The 21,039-nt window shown below is 44.4% G+C and overlaps 1 protein-coding gene across 1 annotated transcript; it reads right to left on the reverse strand.

Annotated features, from left to right (window-relative positions):
- Window positions 1–13,606: 13,606 nt before the first annotated feature.
- Window positions 13,607–20,213, reverse strand: LOC132490293 (carbonyl reductase [NADPH] 1). Its single transcript, XM_060098510.1, has 3 exons — window positions 19,779–20,213; window positions 18,904–19,011; window positions 13,607–14,295 (listed from the first exon to the last, which is right to left on the reverse strand). The coding sequence occupies exons 1-3, from the start codon at window positions 20,065–20,067 to the stop codon at window positions 13,859–13,861; spliced, it is 834 nt and encodes a 277-aa protein (XP_059954493.1). The 5' UTR covers window positions 20,068–20,213; the 3' UTR covers window positions 13,607–13,858.
- Between the last annotated feature and the right edge of the window lie 826 nt (window positions 20,214–21,039).

A 21,039-nucleotide genomic window follows, 5' to 3' on the forward strand; every position in this document is an offset into this window, starting at 1 on the left:
ACACTTTCCTAGAAGCTGTCTGCTTCTGCGTCCTTTATTACTGTCTGGTCAAAGACCAGCTCTGTCAAGGGCCTGATTATATTTCCGGGGGTAGCTGCTCTTCAAGGCTTTTAGCATGGAGTGGCTGTGCCTGAAGGGCAGGGGTGCTTTAGGGACACTGAGCTTGGACATGGGACTGGGGTGGGGACCAGCATCAGCAGCACCAATAATGGGAATAATGGTGGCAGCGTCAGGTCCCACAGCACAATGTTGCCTCATCCCACCTCCAGTGACCTTCCTACCTCTGGTGTTTCTACCCTGTGTCCTTCCCTTGCTACACACACACACAGTTCTCACCCACCCACGAGGCAGGTGATATTACATGAAAGAGAGAGATGGGAGCAGTGACTTGGAGTCATAGTTTATGACTTCTTGAAGTCATAGTTTAAAAAAGGAGTCATAGTTTAAAAAAATCAGTTATTTTAACTTACATTATCGTATCTCCTACTTTTGTGGGTTTGCATTGGTGATTTATAATCCAGTGGTTTCAACGCTTTTTCTCCAGCATTACTAGGAGATGCACTATGCCTCCATTACTGACAGGGGCTACTGCACTTGTGTTTCTCAGTTTTGAGCTGCATAGCAGGATCTTGTTAGAGACTGGGGAAAGTGAGGGAATATGCTATTTCAGAAAACCACTTTCCCATTCTTATACTCCCCATCCCAGAATCACTGGCCATAAAGAGTATGGAGGAAAGCTAGTTTAAGGAAATAAAAAGCCCTATTTACTTTTTCCTGACTATCACCCAATGAGCTGTCAAAGACCCCATATGGGACCATCAGAGAAACTTGTGGTCATTAAAAAAAATAATAAAAGCCTACGTTTATTAGAAATTGTCAGCCAAGGAAGCCACTGTTGAATGAATTCCATCCAACGGACTCCACTAGAGTGTTGAACTCTTGGGTTTCACAAGCATGTGTTTGAATTGCTAGTCACATGGCAGAAATTAGAAATTGAGATCTAAACTGGGGTTGGTCAGAATGTGTAAACTTAGAGAGTTGCTGAAATGGTTTGTATTTGAACAGTTTTTATCTGTGAGCTTATCTTTCAGAAACACACATCTCTGCCATGTAAACTGTTGCCTGAGCTGTTTGAGGTTAAACAGTCTTTCTGTATTTTACGTTTTTGGTTTCTGTGTAGTTTATCTAGTTGACAAGATGTAATTGCTTCATGTTTCTATGTCTCAGTCACAATTTTTGGATCATACTTCAACCACGTCTATGGGACAGACCACATCCTTGTCTAGATGATCTGTCTACATCAGATCACTGATGTTAAGTAAAGGGTCATGACGGAGGTCACTTGAGGAGTTTCACTTGATGTTAGACCTTCTTGCTTCTATCAGCAAGATCATTTGATAAAAGAGCAGCTGTGTGCAATACTTAAGATTTTTTAGAACCAATATTTGACCATTGCAACAGTGACAAACACTGAATTGATAGTCTACTTCTAAGCCAGGAACCAAATGTGTCCAATTTAAGCCAAGAAAATAATATGAAGAGCCTTTTTTTTTTTTTTTTTTTTTTTGGCTGCGTTGGGTCTTCATTGCTGTGTGTGGGCTTTCTCTAGTTGTGGCGAGCGGGGACTACTCTTCGTTGCGGTGCATGGGGTTCTCATTGCAGTGGCTTCTCTTGTTGCAGAGCATGGGCTCTAGGCATACTGGCTTCAGTAGTTGAGGTGCGTGGGCTCAGTAGTTGTGGCTCGCAGGATTACTTGCTCCGCATGGGATCTTCCCGGACCAGGGATTGAACCTGTGTCCCCTGCATTGGCAGGCAGATTCTTAACCACTGCGCCACCAGGGAAGTCCCAAGAGCCTTCTTTTTACCAAATTTTCTCATGCCATTGTTTTCCAGATCTCTTAAAGCAAACTTAAAGATCATTGAAAAGACTATAAGGGTAGAAATGCAACATTCTTTCTCTAAAATTGAGAAGGCATTAATATGACCAGGATGGCTATTTTTTAACCCACTGCCAGTCCAATCTTGTGAATTTCTAAGGCAAGGAGATGTTTGGCCTTAGTGACACTGTCTGGTTCTCAGTCATTCTCTGAACCAGAGCATGTAGGGGTTTCTGCACCACTTTTTGGACCTTCTTTAAGGTGTGAAATAGGTATGCCTGAGGACAGAAAAAAGCACCCCAGAACTGTTCCTCACAGGTTAAGATTTCTGGTTTTAAATTGAGGCTCACATTTTTCTCTTTCTTGAATTAAGATGCCTAAAGACTGCTTTTTCTTAGAGGGGAAATCAATAGGCCAAATGGACCCAGAGTAATACCAGGGAATTTCCTGAGAGTAGGCATTAGTTTATTGAGATGGTGAGTACCTGTCCAATTTGTGGGCAGTAGCCAATAGGCTTTTTCTTTTGGTAGAACAAATCCAATATCAGTCATTTGGGGGCACCCAATGACTCACTGTTGGCCAAAATACCCCGATGAGGTTGTCTGATTAGGTCCTACAGCTTTGAGACAAGACAACAAGTGTAGTTGAGTACCATTCAGTGAGATATACAGTAGAGATCAGAGGGTAGAGCCATGGTCAAGGAGACTGGCTTTTCCTTGTAGGATCTGTAAGAGAGATACAGATCTCTCCACTTGAATAATAAGTCTCTTACCATTTAATCTCTTACCAAACTCGACTTGTGAGTTTAGTTGAAGTGCTAATTGCTATGAGAGATACCTATATTTCATTTTTAAAAAAAATTTATTTATTTATTTATTTATTTTTGGCTGTGTTGGGTCTTCGTTTCTGTGCGAGGGCTTTCTCTAGTTGCGGCGAGCAGGGGCCACTCTTCATCACAGTGCGTGGGCCTCTCACTATCGCGGCCTCTCTTGTTTCAGAGCACGGGCTCCAGACACGCAGGCTCAGTAGTTGTGGCTCACGGGCTTAGTTGCTCCGCAGCATGTGGGATCTTCCCAGACCAGGGCTCGAACCCATGACCCCTTCATTGACAGGCAGATTCTCAACCACTGAGCCACCAGGGAAGCCCCCTATATTTCATTTTAACGGAGACAGAAAATTCCCACTCTTTGGGTGACATGATAGAGGGTCTTAGATTTTTGGCTATCTGGCTTGTTATAATATTCACCATCTATAAAATCACACAGGAGTTAAGTTCTACCATCCAGAAATCAACTGATTCACTACAGGGATTGGTACTATAGGAAACTGGGTGACATTCAAAGGAAAGTGGTTATGAAGCCAATGTTTGGTTGAATTATATGTTTAAGTCATGGAGTGACTAAGGTGCAAACAACAGCATTAAGAATAGGGGCCTAAATGGGCGCCATAGTTAGGAGGCAACAAATATCTACTCACTATCCAGAATCTTAAGGCAGCAGAGAGAGAAAAAATAACTAGGTAAAGAAATAATGAAACATGTGAAGACATGAATGACAGTGTTCTAGGCATTTGCGATCTAGTTCTAATGTCTAGGGTGGAAGGTCTACTTCATATGACTTGAGGCCATAGGTTCCTCAGGTTGTTGGCATCTGAAGGATTCTTAAGAATCTTTAGTTTGAGATCTCCAGTTCCGATGGCTTTTCATTGGTGTAAGGTAGCGTTTTGTCTTCTTAACTGGGTGAATCTGAGGATCAACTCTTTGTAATCTGATCATAGTGTGGTGGTTGGCAGAACCCGGTAGGAGCCTTTTCATCAGGTTTGGGAGCTCCTTCCTCTGAGGTCCCTTCTAGAGGCCCAGGTCTCAGGTTTTAGGTCGTCCTAGGAAGTGATTGGGAGGAGGTGAGCAAAGGCTGCCTGAAGCTGACAGTTTTTATTTTATTTTTTTTGCGGTACGCGGGCCTCTCACCGCTGTGGCCTCTCCCGTTGTGGAGCACAGGCTCCGGACACGCAGGCTCAGCAGCCATGGCTCACGGGTCCAGCCGCTCCGCGGCATGTGGGATCTTCCCGCAGCAGGGCACGAACCCGTGTCCCCTGCATCGGCAGGCAGACTCTCAACCACTGCGCCACCAGGGAAGCCCAGAAGCTGACAGTCTTATCGCCAACAGACAACTCAAAAATAAACAAAATATGACCAAAATGTATCCAAAACCCTTTGAAGGCAATAATTCTATCAAGTCCATTTGGAAATGCTCTGAGGGATGCTAAAGCCTGAGCTTTTGTCCATGTCCTATCTTTGCAGTTTCCCAGCATTTTGGGTAAAAGATGAGGCATGTGCTACAAACCTCCTTGGTCGCTTTAGTAAATTCCCCACCAACACTGACCAAGGACAGTAGCCAACCTCATGTAAAGACCTCCCAGGGTTCCTTTTGAGGTCTTCTGGCACCAAGAGCCTACCCTGAGGGCACTAGAGATCATGCTCTAACCACCTTCAGTCACTTCTTTCCTGAGATCTTTTTTCCAATTTCAGAGCCACTTTCTGACATTTGGTGTGTTGGTCACTTTGAGCTAGTCCAGATATTTGGCTCTGAGAAGCTATAAGGAACATGAGTTTAGTAAGGGCTACCTACTCGGTATGGTGTCCATCCAGAGCTTTTCTTTTGTGCTTCAGGTTGTTCTTTTTTTTTTTTTTTTTTTTTTGCGGTTCACGGGCCTCTGACTGCTGTGGCCTCTCCTGCTGCGGAGCACAGGCTCCAGACGCGCAGGCTCAGCGGCCATGGCTCACGGGCCCAGCTGCTCCGCAGCATGTGAGATTTTCCTGGACCGGGTCATGAACCCGTTTCCCCTGCATCGGCAGGCAGACTCTCAACCACTGCGCCACCAGGGAAGGCCTCAGGTTGTTCTTTTATTGAGTATGTTTCTATCTTTCTAGTAGCCATTTCCATAGAAAACATCAGGGCTTTTAGGAGTTTCTTAATCTACTAGTGACCATTTTACATTTGACTTCCTGCAGATATCATGAACCTTCACTGTTTCCAGAACATCCCCAAATCATACCAACCAACTCAGACATACACGTTTTCAATATATGTATTAACATATATTTTATCCACAGCCAATCAGCAAGCTCTAGTGATATGACAAGTTTAAGTAGATTCTTCTGTCTTTTAAGTAGAGGGTCTCTTCTAAAGATTAGTTAAAATCTGTTATAGTATGTAGAGCCTGTACATTTCCTGTTTCAATTCCACAAACAATGTCAAATATGGACTTTCTATGGCAGTCTCCAACAATTCTGCTTGAGGGATAGATGGTTCCTGAACCATCAAAGCAGAGGTTAAGCATCAGAAGATTCTCTTTATTAGATAAAGGACAAGTGTGTTAGGGGTCAAGAAAATACAATTGCAGATATAAATGGGTGAGGGAGAAAGTCATAAAATCTCATCGGAGGTGAGTGTGGTTGCTGAGAAATATTGACTATTTTCAATGAGCAGAAAGAATTGTATGTTACATTAAAAGGAGATCCTGGGGGTAAGTTGGTGGGTCTCCCGATTCTTGGGCTGCTGTTGCTGCTGCTCTGAGGCACGGTGAATAAGCCTTTGCTACTGGATCAAGAAAAAGGCTGGCATAAGTTTTTGCCTCAAATCCTCAGGATGCTGGGTAAAACTTCAAAGCCTTTGTGTGTGACTGAATGAATGGAGAGCCATTGTGGAAGTTGTTGGAAGGCTAGCATTAGGTTACAAAATGCCCTCTCATGTTTGGGTTCCTGTATCCGTTGCCCATGGCTTCCATAACAAATTACTCCAAACTTAGTAACTTGCACCAACAAAAATTTATTCTCCTGCAGTTTCAGAGGCCAGAAGTCAAGTTGTTGGCTGTGTTCCTTCAGAAGGCTCTAGAGTAGAATCTTTCCTTGCCTCTTTCAGCTTCTGGTGGCTGCAGACATTCCTTTGCTTGTGGCTGCATCACTCCCATCTGTGCCCCCCTTCACATGACCTTCTTTTCTCTCTGTGTGTCAATACCCTGTGTCTCTTATAAGGACACTTATCATTGGATTTAGGTCCCAACCAGATAATCTGGGATAATCTCATCTCAAGATTCTTAACTAAATTATATTTGCAAAGACTTTTTTACCAAGGCAGGTCACAATCACAGGTTCTGGGATGTAGACATAACTTTGGGGGGCCACCGTTAAATACACTACAACTTTGGGGGGCCACTGTTAAATATACTACAACTTTGGGGGGCCACCGTTAAATACACTACAACTTTGGGGGGCCACCGTTAAATACACTACTGCTCCCGAGAACAGGGTGCTATGACATTGAGGACTTTGTTTAAGTCAGAGAAATGTGGTGATCACAAAAAGTTAGGAACTCGGGCTTCCCTGGTGGCACAGTGGTTGAGTCTGCCTGACGATGCAGGGGACACGGGTTCGTGCCCCGGTCCGGGAAGATCCCACATGCCGCAGAGCGGCTGGGCCCGTGAGCCATGGCCGCTGAGCCTGCGCGTCCGGAGCCTGTGCTCCGCAACGGGAGAGGCCACAACAGTGAGAGGCCCGTGTACCGCAAAAAAAAAAAAAAAAAAAGTTAGGAACTGACTTTACGATAGCCAGTGTGACCCCAAATCTTCTTTAATTGTCTTTTACTATCAAGACAGGGCAGTTCTGAAGGGCTTATAATGAACCTTCCTGGGGTAGGCTTATGTAATGTGGTTTGTTTCTGCCAAGATAATACTTTACCTCTAGAAACTTTATATTCTTTGTGAAAAAAATAATAAGTAGGTAAATTAATCTGTTTTGGAGCTTATCTTAATCCTTAGAACATAGCAAAATGCCACAGACATACTGGAGAAGAGAGAAATCCTAGAGAAATTTAAGGTTTTTAAGATCTGAATTTAAAACTTGTAAAAAGTAGAAGGGGCTTCTTCTGTAAACTCTTGGGGCATAACTGTTGTCCTTCCCTGGAGAAGGCAAACAGGCATTGGTATCTTAATCTAGATGGTAGAGTCACGTCTTGGCTATTGTAAATAGCGAGCACTTGGGTTTTATAAAGTTTTGTTTTGTTTTGGTGAGGAGTTAGTCACGGGGGGAATTTATTTTTGGCTGTGTTGGGTCTTCGTTGCTGCGCGGGCTTTCTCTATTTTGAGAGTGCAGGCTCAGTAGTTGTGGCGCATGGGCTTAGTTGCTCTGCAACACGTGGGATCCTCCCGGACCAGGGCCCGAACCTGTGTCTCCTGCATTGGCAGGCGGACTCTTAATCACTGTGCCACCAGGGAAGCCCATCATGGGGGGAATTTAAAGGCAGGAATCATTTAGCCTGGGATGAGGGCAGAGATTGATAAGAATTTGTAAATTAGACCAGTTGCTGAAATAGTCTGGCTTACAGTTTGTCAACAGTCTTCTCTCTTGAACACAAAACCGAGCAAGCTGTTGCTGAGCACAGTGGGAAGGAGCTTGGCCTCCAGTGGCAGAACTCAGGCAGAAGCCAGAGGTCCAGAATTTCCAGAAGAAGTTACAGAACAAGTTTGTGAATTGTTTTTGTTATATCGCCATGTCGTCCGCATGGCTCCCCATCAACCTCTTTACGCTGAGTTAATATACTGCCACTAGAGCATGTTCGTTAACTCAACCCGCAGAGCACAGAACCTCTCTTGTTCCCAACAATTCTTTCTCCTTGGTCTCTTTGCAGTGGATTGACCTTGTTTAGGCCCTGCATTTCAGAAATAACACAGGTCACTGATGGGCAAGAGATCAGCCCATCTTCCTGCAGCTGCTTCAAGTCACCTGCTCCTGGATGGAGGTCCATGTGGTACCCTCTCCTTTCTTTTTTTTTTTTTAAGTTTTTATTGAAATATAGTTGATTTACGAAGTTGTGTTAGTTTCAGGTGTACAGCAAAGTGATTCAGATATATATATATATATACATTTTATATGTACATATATATGAGTCTTTTCCATTATAAGTATGAGCCTCTCCTTTCCTGAACTTCCTGAAGAGCCAAGAGCATTCTCTACCACTGGATAGCATGTCCCATCTGTAGGGAGAGGTAGGAACGCTACCACATAGACCAAAAGCACACACAAAAGAAGAGGCGTGATTGCTGGTTGTTGTGTCCCTTGGCTGAAAGCAAGGAACTTCCTGAGCTCTCTGTTCTCCAACAGCAACACCTCAGTACAGCCAGGAATCCTAGGGATAGCTGTCACCAAGAGACGCCAGAGGTTTTTACATCTGTGCTGGCTGGGGTGATCTGTCAGACCTTACACTGAATCACAAATGTAGCCAAACTGTTTGCTAAACATGCAAGGAACATGGGTGTCTGTCTTACTTTCTTGGGGCTTCCGAAACAAACAGTCACAAACTGGGCAGCTTAAAACCACAGAAATCTATTCTCTCAAAGACCTGGAGGCCAGAAGTCTAAAATCAAGTTGTCTGTAGCACTGTTCCTCCTCTGAAGTTTCTAGAGGAGAACGCTTCCTTGCCTCTTCTGCCTTCTGGTGGCTGCAGGTGTTTATTCGCTTGGTGCTGCATCACTCCAATCACTGCCTCTGTGGTCACAATGCCTCCTCTTCTTGTTTTTCAAAACTTGCTCTGTCTTGATCTTATAAGGGTACCTGTGTGATGGCATTTAGAGGCCACCCAGATAATTCAGGATAAATTTGCTCAGAATTCTAACTTAATCACACCTTTTGCAATATAAAGTAATATTTGTCCTTTTGCCATATATATGTCAATTAATCAGGATTTTCCATGAAAATAGACCAATAGTGTGTGCGTGTGCATGTGTGTCTGTGCTTGTGTGCGTGTATGTGTGTGTGCACATATAGAGAGTGAGAGGGAAGGAGAGAGTGAGGAAGGGAGGTGGGGAGAGAGAGTTTAAGGACGTTTAAGGAATTGACTCACACAATTATGGAGGCTGGCAAGTACACAATCATCAGGGTCGGCCAGCAGGCTTGAGAGTGACATCAGTAACATAGCAGAATAGGAAGTCCCAGTCCTCATTTCCCTACAGAAACACCAATTTGACAGAGGACCAGAATCTAGTTTCAGAGAAGCCCAGAACTGAGAGAAGCTGCGATGCAATGCATAAGAAGAGCGATTTCACTTTATGCACCTTAGCCCTCCCCTAAGCCAGCACAGCTCAGCGCTGAGCGAGATGGCCATGACCCTCGAATTCTCCCTTGTGGGGGAAGATGGAATGTAGTGTGCCTCAAATGTTCTTCTCTTTCAGTGCACTGCCCGAGGGGCTTTCCTTGCCTCACATGGAGTGCTGATGGAACCAGGAGAGTTGGGACACCTGGGTACAGTTAAGGACAAAGGAAAAGGGGCGGGGATTTGGTGTGACTGGCACAGCTCTGTGAGATTCAGAGAAGGTGCGGAACCTGAAGCTTCTCCACAGGGAAGAAGGAAGAGGCATGGACCATGCCTCCAATATCCTGGCCGGCAGCAGTGCAGCAGTCAGACACCAGAGAAAGAAGAGATTTCGGGTTCCTGGAGGGCAGGACTAGAAACCGATAAGTCCTCTAATTTGGAATCTATACACACAAGTCCAGAGAAGGCCCATCCATAGAAAAAGTCAGAGAGGCTCCCAGAATCTCTAGCCAGACTGAGTGGTGAAGGCCTTTCCCTTTCAAAGCCAGTCCGCAAAGACGGGGAGAGGTGGCTATTTCTTCTAATATAGACACCAGTGCAAAGTTACAAAGAAGACAAAGATTCAAGGACACACGACATAATCGGATGAACAAAGTAAAGCTCCAGTAACTGATCCTAAAGAAATGGAGATCTATAAATTGCCTGACAAAGAATTCAAAATAATCATATTAAAGTAGCTCAGAGAATTATGATAGAACACAGATAGACCACTAAATGAAATCAGGAAAACAACACATGAACAAAACGAGAAGTTCAACAAAGACAGAAACTATAAAAAGGAAACAAATTCTGGAGCTGAAGAATACAAATGAATTTCAAAATTTACTAGAGGGCATACTTGATAAAGCTGAAGAATCACTGTGCTCAAAGAAAGTCACTTGAAATTATCCAGTCAGAGGACCAAAAAGAAAAAAGTGAAGAAAGTAAAGGACTTATGGCATATCCTCAAGCAAATCAATATACACATGATGGTAGTCCCAAAAGGAGAAGAGAGAGAAAAAGAGGGAGAAGCCTTATTTAAAGAAATAATGGCCCCAAACTTCCTATATCTGGGGTGGGAAATGGACATACAAATTCCCAAAAGACCTTAAATTGAATGAACCCAGGATGGGATGAACCTACATGGAGACCCACTGTAGTCAAATTTTCAAAATTAAAAGACAGAATTTTGAAAGTAGCAAGAGAAATGCAACTTATCACGTACAAGGGAGCCCCCATAAGACTCCCCTGAGTAGATTTCTTAGCAGAAACTGTGCAAGCCAGAGGTAGTGGAATGATATATATAAAATGTTGAAGGAAAAAAAAACCTACCAAACAAAAATACTATGCCTGGAAAAACTATTCTTCAAAACTTAAGGAGAGATATAGACTCCTGGGCAAACAGAAGCTGAGGGAGTTTATCACCTCTAGACCTGCTTTACAAGAAATGCCAAAGGGAGGTCTTAAAGTTGAAATACAAGGATGCTAAGCAGTAACACGAGAGCATATGAAAGAAACTCAATGGTAAAGGTAAATATACAGACAAATACATTATACTGTAATGCTGTAATGATGGTATGTAATCACGATTCAAGTCTAACAATTAAAAAGACAAAAGAATTAAGAATAACTCTAAAAATGTATTAATAGATACACAACATAGAAGATGTAAATTGTGATATAAAAGTTTGTGGTGGGGGAGAAGTAAAAGTGTAGAGTTTCTGTATGTGATTGAAGCTTTTTTTTTTTTGAAGTTAAGTTTTTATAAGCTTAAAATACTGTTATAACTATTAGATGTTTTATGTAAGCCTCACAGTAGCCACAAAGAAAATACCTATAAAAGAAACACAAAAGAAAAAGAGAAAGAAATCAAAGCAATCAAATCAAATCAAATCAAAAAAATCAAGAAATCACAAAGGAAGACAGCAAGAAAGGAGAAACGGGACAAAAAACTACAAGACAGAAAACAATTAACAAAATGACTCTAGTAAGTCCTTACCTCTCAATAATTAAATATAAATGGATTAAACCCTCCAATCAAAAGACAGTTGTGGCTGAATGGATAAAAATAGCACCCAACTATGTGCTGTCTACAAGAGACTCACTTTAGATTCCACACTGAATCTAAAGGCTGAAATACACCTTTCAGGTGTAGGCTGAAAAGGAAGAGATGGAAAAAGATACTTTATGCAAATGGTAACCAATAGACAGTAGGAGTGGATGAACTTATATCAAACAAAAGAGGTTAAATAAAAAACTGTCTCTAGGGCTTCCCTGGTGGTGCAGTGGTTGAGAGTCCGCCTGCCGACGCAGGGGACGCGGGTTCATGCCCCGGTCTGGGAAGATCCCACATGCCGCGGAGCAGCTGGGCCCGTGAGCCATGGCCGCTGAGCCTGCGCGTCCGGAGCCTGTGCTCCACGACGGGAGGGGCCACAACAGTGAGAGGCCCGCGTACCGCAAAAAAAACCCAACCAACCAACCAAACAAAAAAACCCAAAAACTGTCTCTAGAGACAAAAAAGGTCAATATATAATGAAAAAAGCTCAATTCATCAGGAAGCTATAACAATTATAAGTATATATGCACCCAGTATCACAGCACATAAATATATTGATGAAACATTGATGAAGATGGTCTGGAAGTGAATTCCCTCTTCCTCAGGGGACCTCAGTCTATTTTATCTTAAGGCCTTGAGATGACTGGATGAGGCCCATCTACATTACAAGGATAACCTGCTTTATTCAAAGTGTACTAATTTAAATGTTCATCTCATTGAAAAAATACCTTCACAACAACATTCAGTCTGGTGTCTGACCAGTCTAGGTACTGTGGCCCATGAAAGGTGACACAAAAAATAAGCAAGCATACCAAATAAGGTAATATTAATCATTTCCAGGGATTAGGAAATGAATATATCTTTGGAAGCCATTTTTATTTAAAAATTTAAAATTTTTCAATTAAAAATTTTTCATTGATTTATAACATTATGTAAGCTTCAAGTGTATGACAGTATTACGTCTGTATACTCTATAGCATGCTCACCAGCAAAATTTGAGTTTCCATCACCATACGGCGATCCCCTTTATCCATTTCACCCTCCCCACTGCCCCTTCCCCTCTGGTAACCACTACTCTGATCTCTGTATCTGTGTGTTTGGTTTGGTTTGTTCATTTCTTTTGTTTGTTTGCTTTTTATATTCCAGATATGAGTGAAATCATACAGTATTTGCCTTTCTCCATCTGACTTATTTCTCTTTGCATAACACCCTCAACGTCCATCCATGTTATCACAAATGGGAATATTCTCATCTTTTTTTATGGATGAGTAGTATTCCATTATGCGTTTGTGTGTGTATAACATCTTCTTTATCCATTCATCTGTTGATCGGCACTTAGTTTGTTTCCATATCTTGGCAATTTTAAATAATGCCAAGATGAACACAGGGATGCATATAAGTTTTCGAATTTGTGTTTTCGTATTCTTTGGATAAATACCTAGAAGTGGGATAGCTGGATCATACAGTAGTTCTATTCTTAATTTTTTGAGGAATCTCCATACTATTTCCATAGTGGCTGCACCAATTTTCATTCCCTCTAACAGTGTATGAGGGTTGCCTTTTCTCCACACCCTCAACAATCCTTGTTATTTAAGTGCGGGCAGCGAACCTAACCCTGTGGGATTCCCAGCGTGCTCTCAGGTGGGAGGGTTGTTTACGAAGGTCTTACTGTGTGCCAAGTCATTAATTGGAATGTTTTATTTAATGGTTACCTAATCCTTACAATTGCTAAGTGTCTGCATTCTGGTTTGTCCTAGGTCATAGACAATAAGTGGCATACATAGTTGTTATTTTATGGAATTAAAAAAAATCTTTTAAGATCCTCGTGTCCATTTCCAAACTAGTAGTTCAGATGTTATGGTGTTGATCTAGACATTGATAATCCTGTTGGCAGTTTAGAAAAATAAAATAACAAGAGGAAACTAACAGCCTAGTTGAAGGGAAACACTTGTAAAGTAAACCTGACTCTTCAAATAAGGGTTCCACACTTGCCTTCAGGGGCTGTCACTTTTCACCTCCCCAAGTCTGAGAATCAGATGTGAAAAGTGACAAATAACATGACAGTAGAGGCTTCTGTACAACATGGGGTGCTTCTGTGAAGGGAGGGAATGTGGTGGACAGTCCCTGGGGCCTTGGGGAAGCCAGGCGTGGTGCTGGGCAGTACGAAGCTTCTCGTCACTGCCCTGGGTGGTGTTGGGCCCCTCTCACAGGGACTCGTGATAGAGGACACTTGTGTAATTCCAATGTGATTTCAACATTGTCACCTATATAGGGGCAATTAATCTTCACAGCAATCCTATGACTATTATCCCCATTTTACATTTGAGGGGCTACAGTAGATGCAGTATTTTGATCAAAGTCATGCAGGAAGGCGGCAGATCCAGGACATTTTGGTTTCAGATGTTTGCCTTGAAAAATTTCAAACAGAAAAGTAGAACGAATAGTAGAGTGGATACCCATATGTCCTCCAAAGTAGGTCTAACGATTGTGAGTAATTGAGCTGGTTCAGCCTTTAAGGGTCTGCATAAATGGACATTTATAAAGAGCTATTTATTCATCTATTGACTTTTATTTATTATTTGCCATCCATCCCACTTTTCCTCCCCTGTGATCACAGAAGGAAACACAAACGGCTTCACAGAATTAGTAGCCATTTCCCAGTGAGGACTTGATAGGGATATTTTGATTCTTTCTTTTCTTCTTCTGTTTTTTTTTTTTTTTTTTTTTTTGCATAGGGATATCCTTTCTGTGAAATTGGGACAGGAACATAATCGGGCCCATGGGTGGAGCTGTGAGGGAGCTCACCACTGTATAACTTTTTTCTCAGAAACAAACTGTCCGTGAGGCCCCTCAGCATCCGAGGGCAAAAGGGCCAAGTACACGGGGGTCTCTGCTCCTTCTTCTGGGCTTTTGGTGGCTGTGGGTCCTGCCATGTCAGTTCTCACCCACCCTGGGCAGCAGGCATTCAGGAGGATCTTGTCTCCTCCTCTCAGTTCACTCATTTTCCTGGCTTGGATTCTGGACAGCACCGTGACGCCAATTTTCGTCACCCCATATGCGGTCTCAGGCCAGCCCTCCTTCCTGTGCACCCCGTTCTTTGTGTCTTCCACAAACTTGTTCATGAGCCCCACAAGCTCCTCCTCCGTGATGGTCTCACTTCGAAACTTCTGCTGCAGTTCGGGGCTGCATTTTTTAAGAGAGCTGATAATCACAAAGCTAGACACATTCACCACTCTGCCTAAAATACAACAGAAGTCATTACATGGAAAGGTGAGCACTAGAACAATGAATGCCAAATTTGGGACAGGATTTATGTCCTCATGTCCTCTTGTAAGAGGACATTAGGAAAGGAAGAGAACGTATTTTGGGAGGGGGTTACTCATTGGGTTTTATCTGTTTTATTATTATAAGTAACAATCTGTTATTTCTAATGTTTTTAAAAATTACACATAATTATTTTGAAAGTTACAGGAATGAACTATTTCACTTAAACTCAAGAAGTAAGTAAAGACAATGGGAAGAATTCTGTGAATCTATTACCCAGAACAACTTGTGAAAATTATTTTAAAAACTTAACTATTTAAAGTCTCTGGTAATGGTCCTGAGGGCATACAGCAAATGAAGAAACTTTTATTCCCGAATATCTCCAACAACTCAGGTAAGAACAGAGTCTGTTCTGTGGTATTTCAACCATGACCTGCTCCTTCCTTTCCCCCTTGCTGGCCATAACAATGGAAACTTCACTCTAGGATGGTGCATCCGAGAACACAAGACTATTGTATCTTCCCAAGATGGGTAGGACATCAGCATTTCTCATGCTGCTCCTCAGCTACCTGTTGCAGAGGTTCAGTTCCTGACAAGTGCATTTAGGAGGTGACCCAGCCCTCACTTGTGGGACAAAGGCTCTACCTTGGGCTGGACATCCTGAGAATACTGGGGCCCAGACTGCCCTTTCCCCAGCTTGTTTGTAAGGCAGAAGTATCACGCAAAGAGAGGCAAGCTGAGAAGACCAGAGACCACTGCTGTTCTTCCCTCCTAGCTCCTAAAGCAGGAGTGTCACAAAGAGAAGTGTCATCATCCCTGCCTCTATCTTCAGACCTGTGGCTTAGAGATTTTGCACAAGACGGGCAAAGAGTCAGGACATAAAAACCAAGAGGTCTGATGCTCTCCCAAAAGGATGTGATTTCATTTGAAACAGAGTGTGGGGAAGTTCGGCCCTAAAGGCACTCTCAAAAACAATGGAAGTTGTGCTGAAAAGCAATTAGGAGGGCTTCCCTGGTGGCGCAGTGGTTGAGAGTCCGCCTACTGATGCAGGGGACACGGGTTCGTGCCCCAGTCCGGGAGGATCCCACATGCCACGGAGCGGCTAGGCCCATGAGCCATGGCTGCTGAGCCTGCGCGTCCGGAGCCTGTGCTCCGCAACGGGAGAGGCCATGACAGCGAGAGGCCTGCGTACCGCAAAAAAAACAAACAAACAAAAAAGCAATTAGGAGATTGGTAGCTTTGTTAGAAATATAAACTAAATCATGTAAGTCAGCAAGTTTGCCAGAGAAAACTAGAGAAAGGTAAGGGTAAGAGCCCTTCTCGGTTCAGAACAGGGCACCAAAACTACCCTTTCCAAAGAGCCTGAATTTAATTGGATGGAGATCCATCTGTGAAGCAATTTATGTTGTGCCTTGTTAAGAACAGTGGAGTAGGGCTTCCCTGTGGCACAGTGGTTGAGAATCTGCCTGCTAATGCAGGGGACACGGGTTCAAGCCCTGGTCTGGGAGGATCCCGCGTGCCGCGGAGCAGCTGGGCCCGTGAGCCACAACTGCTGAGCCTGCGCGCCTGGAGCCTGTGCTCCGCAGTGGAAGAGGGCGCGACAGTGAGAGGCCCGCGCACCGCGATGAAGAGTGGCCCCCGCTCGCCACAACTAGAGAAAGCCTTTGCACAGAAACAAAGACCCAACACAGCCAAAAATAAAAATAAACTAAAAGGCGGCTCAACATTTAAAAAACAAAACAAAACAAAACAAAAAACAGTGGAGTAATCAGCCAGTGAATAGTGGAGCTTAACAGCTGGGTGCAGTCCAGGAAAAAGACAGCAAAAGAGAGTTCTACTAAACCCACAGTTATCCCAGTGTGACTGTGCGTCTCAGCTAGGCTGTACTTTCTGCGATGAAACATCAGAAACTTCACACTGCAAGGGGAGGAGGGCGGAGACTCAACTTCAAAAAATAAGGTAGCCAGTCACTGAACAAATAAGCATATAACAACCACAAGCCCGTGGGAAGTAGGGTCTGATAGCAAGAGTAGCTATAAAATTCTGCAATGTCCCGTTTCCAACCAAAAATTACCAGGCATGGACAAAAATGTTAAACTCTTTTTTTCCATGGGGAAAAATGTGGCAACAGAAATGGCATGTCATGTTGCCACAGTCAGTTAGCTTTGATGTCTATCCCACTAAAGGTTTGGAAGTTCAGAAAATATCAACAAATAAATTAGTAGATGGCATTAGGACTCCCATTCAATGATTCTCTGAAATACATAAACTGATTTAGAGAAATTGCCGTATTAATCTTCCGGGCATTCTTCTAAGATGAACACATTTTTGAAACGGGTCAATTATTCCATGTCCTCCTTCTAATCTAGAACATGTAAAGAGTAAGAAGCAACTAGTAAATTAATAGAAATGACATTGTCCTTAAGATAGAATAGAACCAATCTGTCAAAATGTTGCAGTAAGCACCAGAGATGCTATATTTAGGATAACTTATTTTGCTCTCAAAAGCATGACCAAGCCTCTCTCACAACAAAAATAACACATATTTCATGAATTAAAAATGCAAAATATAGAAAGGCATAAAGAAAGAAAAGAAGCCTGCAGGAGCGGAAGTCAGAATGGTTAACTGGTAAATGGGAAAGGCAGCTATATTACTATCAATAAAAGGGCCTTGACATTATTTTTTTCATGGGTCTTCAACCTGGACAGTAGACAGAGAAATACTGTTAACTTCTTCTAGGTTGGTTATAATCAGTAATCAAATGACAACCTTTTAAATTCTGTGTTAACTAGTCTACCTCAGGAAGTCTAGAATCAGTGGTGAAAATACTAAACCGTACTAGGGAAGCTTGACCAGAAGATCCAAAGTTCTCTCAAGGTAATAAACTCCTAGATGTGGCTGTTTCATCTTCCCAATGTGTTCCATGCCAGCCCCTCCCACTGACTGGATCCCCAGGGGTTAGAGCCAGACACCTGGAGCCCTCTCCTCCCAACTAGGTGAGACTGTAGACTCAGAAGAGAATCACACGCTCGATTAAGTCACGATAACATGAACTGCTGTAGCTTTTCCCCAACAAAACAAGAATTCTCCTATTTCAAAAGGCAAGTAAACCTTGCTGCACTCATACTGAGACTATAGGATGTATTTAAAATTCCATTTACTGTAGCTTTCGTGAGGCAAGACAAACTGTTAAACAGAGGCTCTGCCTTAGCACATCTGGAGGGTACTCATTCCTCCTTCTGGACAAAGCCCAGACACAGCAAGAAACAGCCCAGCTAAGTAAGAAAAGTGGGGGGGCCAGAGGTCATCAGGACGAGGACCGAGAGGAATATAGCATGTGCAGCTGACACAGGGAACTCCACTGCAGCCTTCAAGTGTTGGGACGAGTGGAGGAATTAGGTGACACTCTAAAGAGCTTACTTTTTAGGTCCTAGTGAACCAATTCTTAGAAGAACTTTCCAGGAGGAGAGGATGGGGAAACAGGGCAGAAGCTGAGTGTAAATTGTAAATGCATGTACTAAATCTCCAGCCACGCCTCTTAACCTTTCTAAAAGTATCTGCTTGTCTTATTTGGCATGTTTAATGGGTGGTGGTTCCCCTGCTGGCCCATTACTTTGGGGCTAAGTATTACAGTAGTTTAACCCAAAGGAATGAGAGTTTGTTTTGTTTGAAACATTGAGCAGATTGAAATGGACCTGGAGTTCAGCAGGTCGGATTACGGAGATCCCTACAGGTCATGCTAAGGGCCTGGACTTCACTCCTGAAGGATTTTTGGGAGGGGGGAGTGAGCATGCACAGTATAGAGAATGCCCAGAAAGCAAAGGACTCAAGAAGCAGGGAGAGTCCCTTAGGAGAGTTTACAATTGTCTAGAAATGACAGCTGAGGGCCCGTTTGTAGAGCTGGGATAGGGGTGAAGGCCTGGGAAGAAAATCAGTAGGACAACTCTTAGGATCTGGTAAATGGCAATAAGTGGGCAGGTGTGGTGACCTCCAGGATGCTGGTGGCTGGATGATGGGATCAGTGACCAAGATGATTTGGGGAAAGGACGAGTCTTTGGAAATATTTGTTTTAGGTGGGGGGATTCAGGGGAGGAAGGATGGGAATCAGGTTAAGATGGAGAGTCAAGAAGACGAAATGTGTGCCTGGAGCTCTGGGAATGTTCTAGGCAGGTGACAGATTTGAGTGAGGCCTAATGAACTGGTGGGAGTAGAGACTCCACTAGCTTGAGTAAGATCACTCTGAGAGGGGATCAGAGGAGAGAAGGCCTGAGATGGGCTCCTAAGGGAACGCCGCCTGTGAGGGGCACGGAGCAAGTCAAGAGCCTTTCAGAGGAGACCTTTGAGCTAAGATGGGAAAAAGAAAGAGCCAGATGTGCAAAGAGCAGCTGGACAGAGAGCACCCATGACCTGGGCAGTGTTTAGAGGAACCTGAGGCCTCAGGGCACCTGGCCGGATGGCGACACAGATGGAGGCCAGTGTAGCTGAGCAGGAGAGGTAGGGGGGCCTGTAGATGAGACCAGAGGCAGGCAGGGCCCAGATCCTGCCAGAAACACTGCAGTTTGGGCTCTTCATCAGACTCACCTTGGGGTTTTATTAGAGGCAGGAGCTCTGTGCACACATCTCGGGTACCGAAGAAGTTTGTTTTCATAGTCACTTCTGCTTGAATATGAAACGGTGTGGAATCAACATCTTTTAGGAGAAAAGAAAAGTTGAGTGAATAAACAGTAGCCAACAAGTAACATTCTTTTTTTTTTTTTTTGTAATAGTTGTGGCTCGTGGGCTCTAGAGCACAGGCTCAGCAGTTGTGGCGCACGGGCCTAGCTGCTCCACGGCACGTGGGATCCTCCCGGACCAGGGCTCGAACCCGTGTCTCCTGCATTAGTAGGCGGATTCTCAACCACTGTGCCACCAGGGAAGCCCCCAAGTAACATTCTATAGGAAGATATAAAGAAAACAGTGCATGTGAAATCTGTTGAATTTTGTGTAAAAGTTGTGTCTAGTTAGTAGTATTGTGCCAGTGTGAATTTCGGGGTTTGATAATGCCTATGGTTTTGTAAGATGGCACCACTGCGGGGGGTGGGGGCTGCCCAAAGGGTGCACACACACGGGATCTCTGTGCATCAGTTTTGCAATTTTCTTGTTTATTTCAAAATGCATTAAAATTTAACCCAACTGCTCCAAAGTCCAATCTGAAAGAGGCTGTGGGGCAATCTAGGAAAGGTCCCCAGGATTCGAGCCGAAGAAACAAAGTTCCCTATGGCCAGAAAGCATCCAATTCCTTGTAGACTTCGCTCTCGCTGCACCCCTCCCCCCTTCCCTTCTCGTTCCCTAGGGAGTCATTCTGGACCCCACAGGCGGGAGAAGCCCCACCGCAGCGATTCCCCGACAGATACGGCCCATCTCGGATGCAGATGCTCGGCGGTGAACGCCTCGCCTGGGAGCACCCAACCCCTTACTCTTGAAGGCGATGCCCGCGTTGTTGACCAGCACGTCGAGGCCCCCGTACTCCTTGAGCAGGAAATCGCGCAGGGCGCGGATGCTCTGCAGGTCGTCGATGTCCAGCTGGTGGAACCGCGGCTTCAGGCCCTCGGCCTGCAGCTGCTGCACTGCCGCCTGACCCCGTGCTGTGTCCCGCGCCGTGAGGATCACGTCCCCCGTAAACTGCCGGCAGAGGTCACGCACGATGGCGAAGCCGATGCCCTTGTTGGCCCCGGTGACCAGCGCCACGCGGGCGCAGGACGACATGGCCGGGTGCTAGGCGTGCGGTGCCCTTGGGTGGAGAGCCGAGCCCGTTCTGCTTTCCCAACGGCGCTGCGCGTCAGAGTGTCTCCCCGGAAACTGGAGCTTCCAGAGCCCGCTCCTGAAGGTCCTACACCCGGAGCCACCAGGCTGAGCGCGCAAGCGCAGACGCAGGCTCCGCCCCATCAGGGCTGGGCTCGCCGGCGCCCTCCCAGCGCTGCAGGGAACGTAGAGAAGGGCCATCAGGCAAGTTTGCCGGACAGCCCTGCTGAAAAGTCGCTGCTGGCGACTGCCTGGCATCAGAGAATTGTTCTGATTAGCTGTGTTGCCTGTGTTTAAACTGAACCCTATCCTCTGTTCTCCTCCTTTTCACCCAGATGTTCAACTCTTCGCGGTTGCGCTTGAAGAAATGGGTCATTTGTGCAGACTTCGTTTTTCCTGGTGTTTGAAAAATATTGCTCGAACTGAAGTCTTTGTAACCTAGAGTTGTGGAATAAGTTGGGAGAACATGGTAGGGATCAAGTGTGTGTTGCTTCCTCCCGTAAGTTTGTGAAAGCCAAGCTACTGCCCTATCCTTGGATGATTCTCACGTGTTAGTGGGGAGTGTTTACTGAATCATCATAGGGTTACCTCACTAGATACTTCCAGGGTTGTCAGGTTACCTGTATGCAGGTCCTGAAGTGTACAGGTGCAAAGGGGCTTTGCAGCCCTTTCTCACACTCAAAATAACTCATCAGGATGCATCTTCTTATCTCCATTTTCAAGCGAGGAAATGGATCCTCAGAAAGTTCATAAATTAGCTCAGTGGTGGGAAATTAATTTTCTTCCTTACTATTTACCACTTAAAACAGAGGAATTAGGGGGTCTATAAGATCATTTTCATTTCTGTGCTGTCTCTTGTTGACTGAAAGAAAATGCACAACCTAGGGGACTTAAGCCTGGGATATAGCCTCTCAGATAGCTGAGGGACTGTTCTGA

This window comes from Mesoplodon densirostris, chromosome 5 (assembly GCF_025265405.1).
Source record: "Mesoplodon densirostris isolate mMesDen1 chromosome 5, mMesDen1 primary haplotype, whole genome shotgun sequence".
Classification (NCBI taxonomy): domain Eukaryota; kingdom Metazoa; phylum Chordata; class Mammalia; order Artiodactyla; family Ziphiidae; genus Mesoplodon; species Mesoplodon densirostris.

Excerpts from the sequence above, each read along its gene's own strand:
- LOC132490293 (XM_060098510.1), bottom strand. The coding sequence starts at position 20,067 with ATGTCGTCCTGCGCCCGCGTGGCGCTGGTCACCGGGGCCAACAAGGGC. Across the intron at positions 19,012-19,778 it reads CGCGGGCATCGCCTTCAAGA|ATGTTGATTCCACACCGTTT; the intron begins GTAAGGGGTTGG and ends TTCTCCTAAAAG. Across the intron at positions 14,296-18,903 it reads GCCTCTAATAAAACCCCAAG|GCAGAGTGGTGAATGTGTCT; the intron begins GTGAGTCTGATG and ends GTTGTATTTTAG.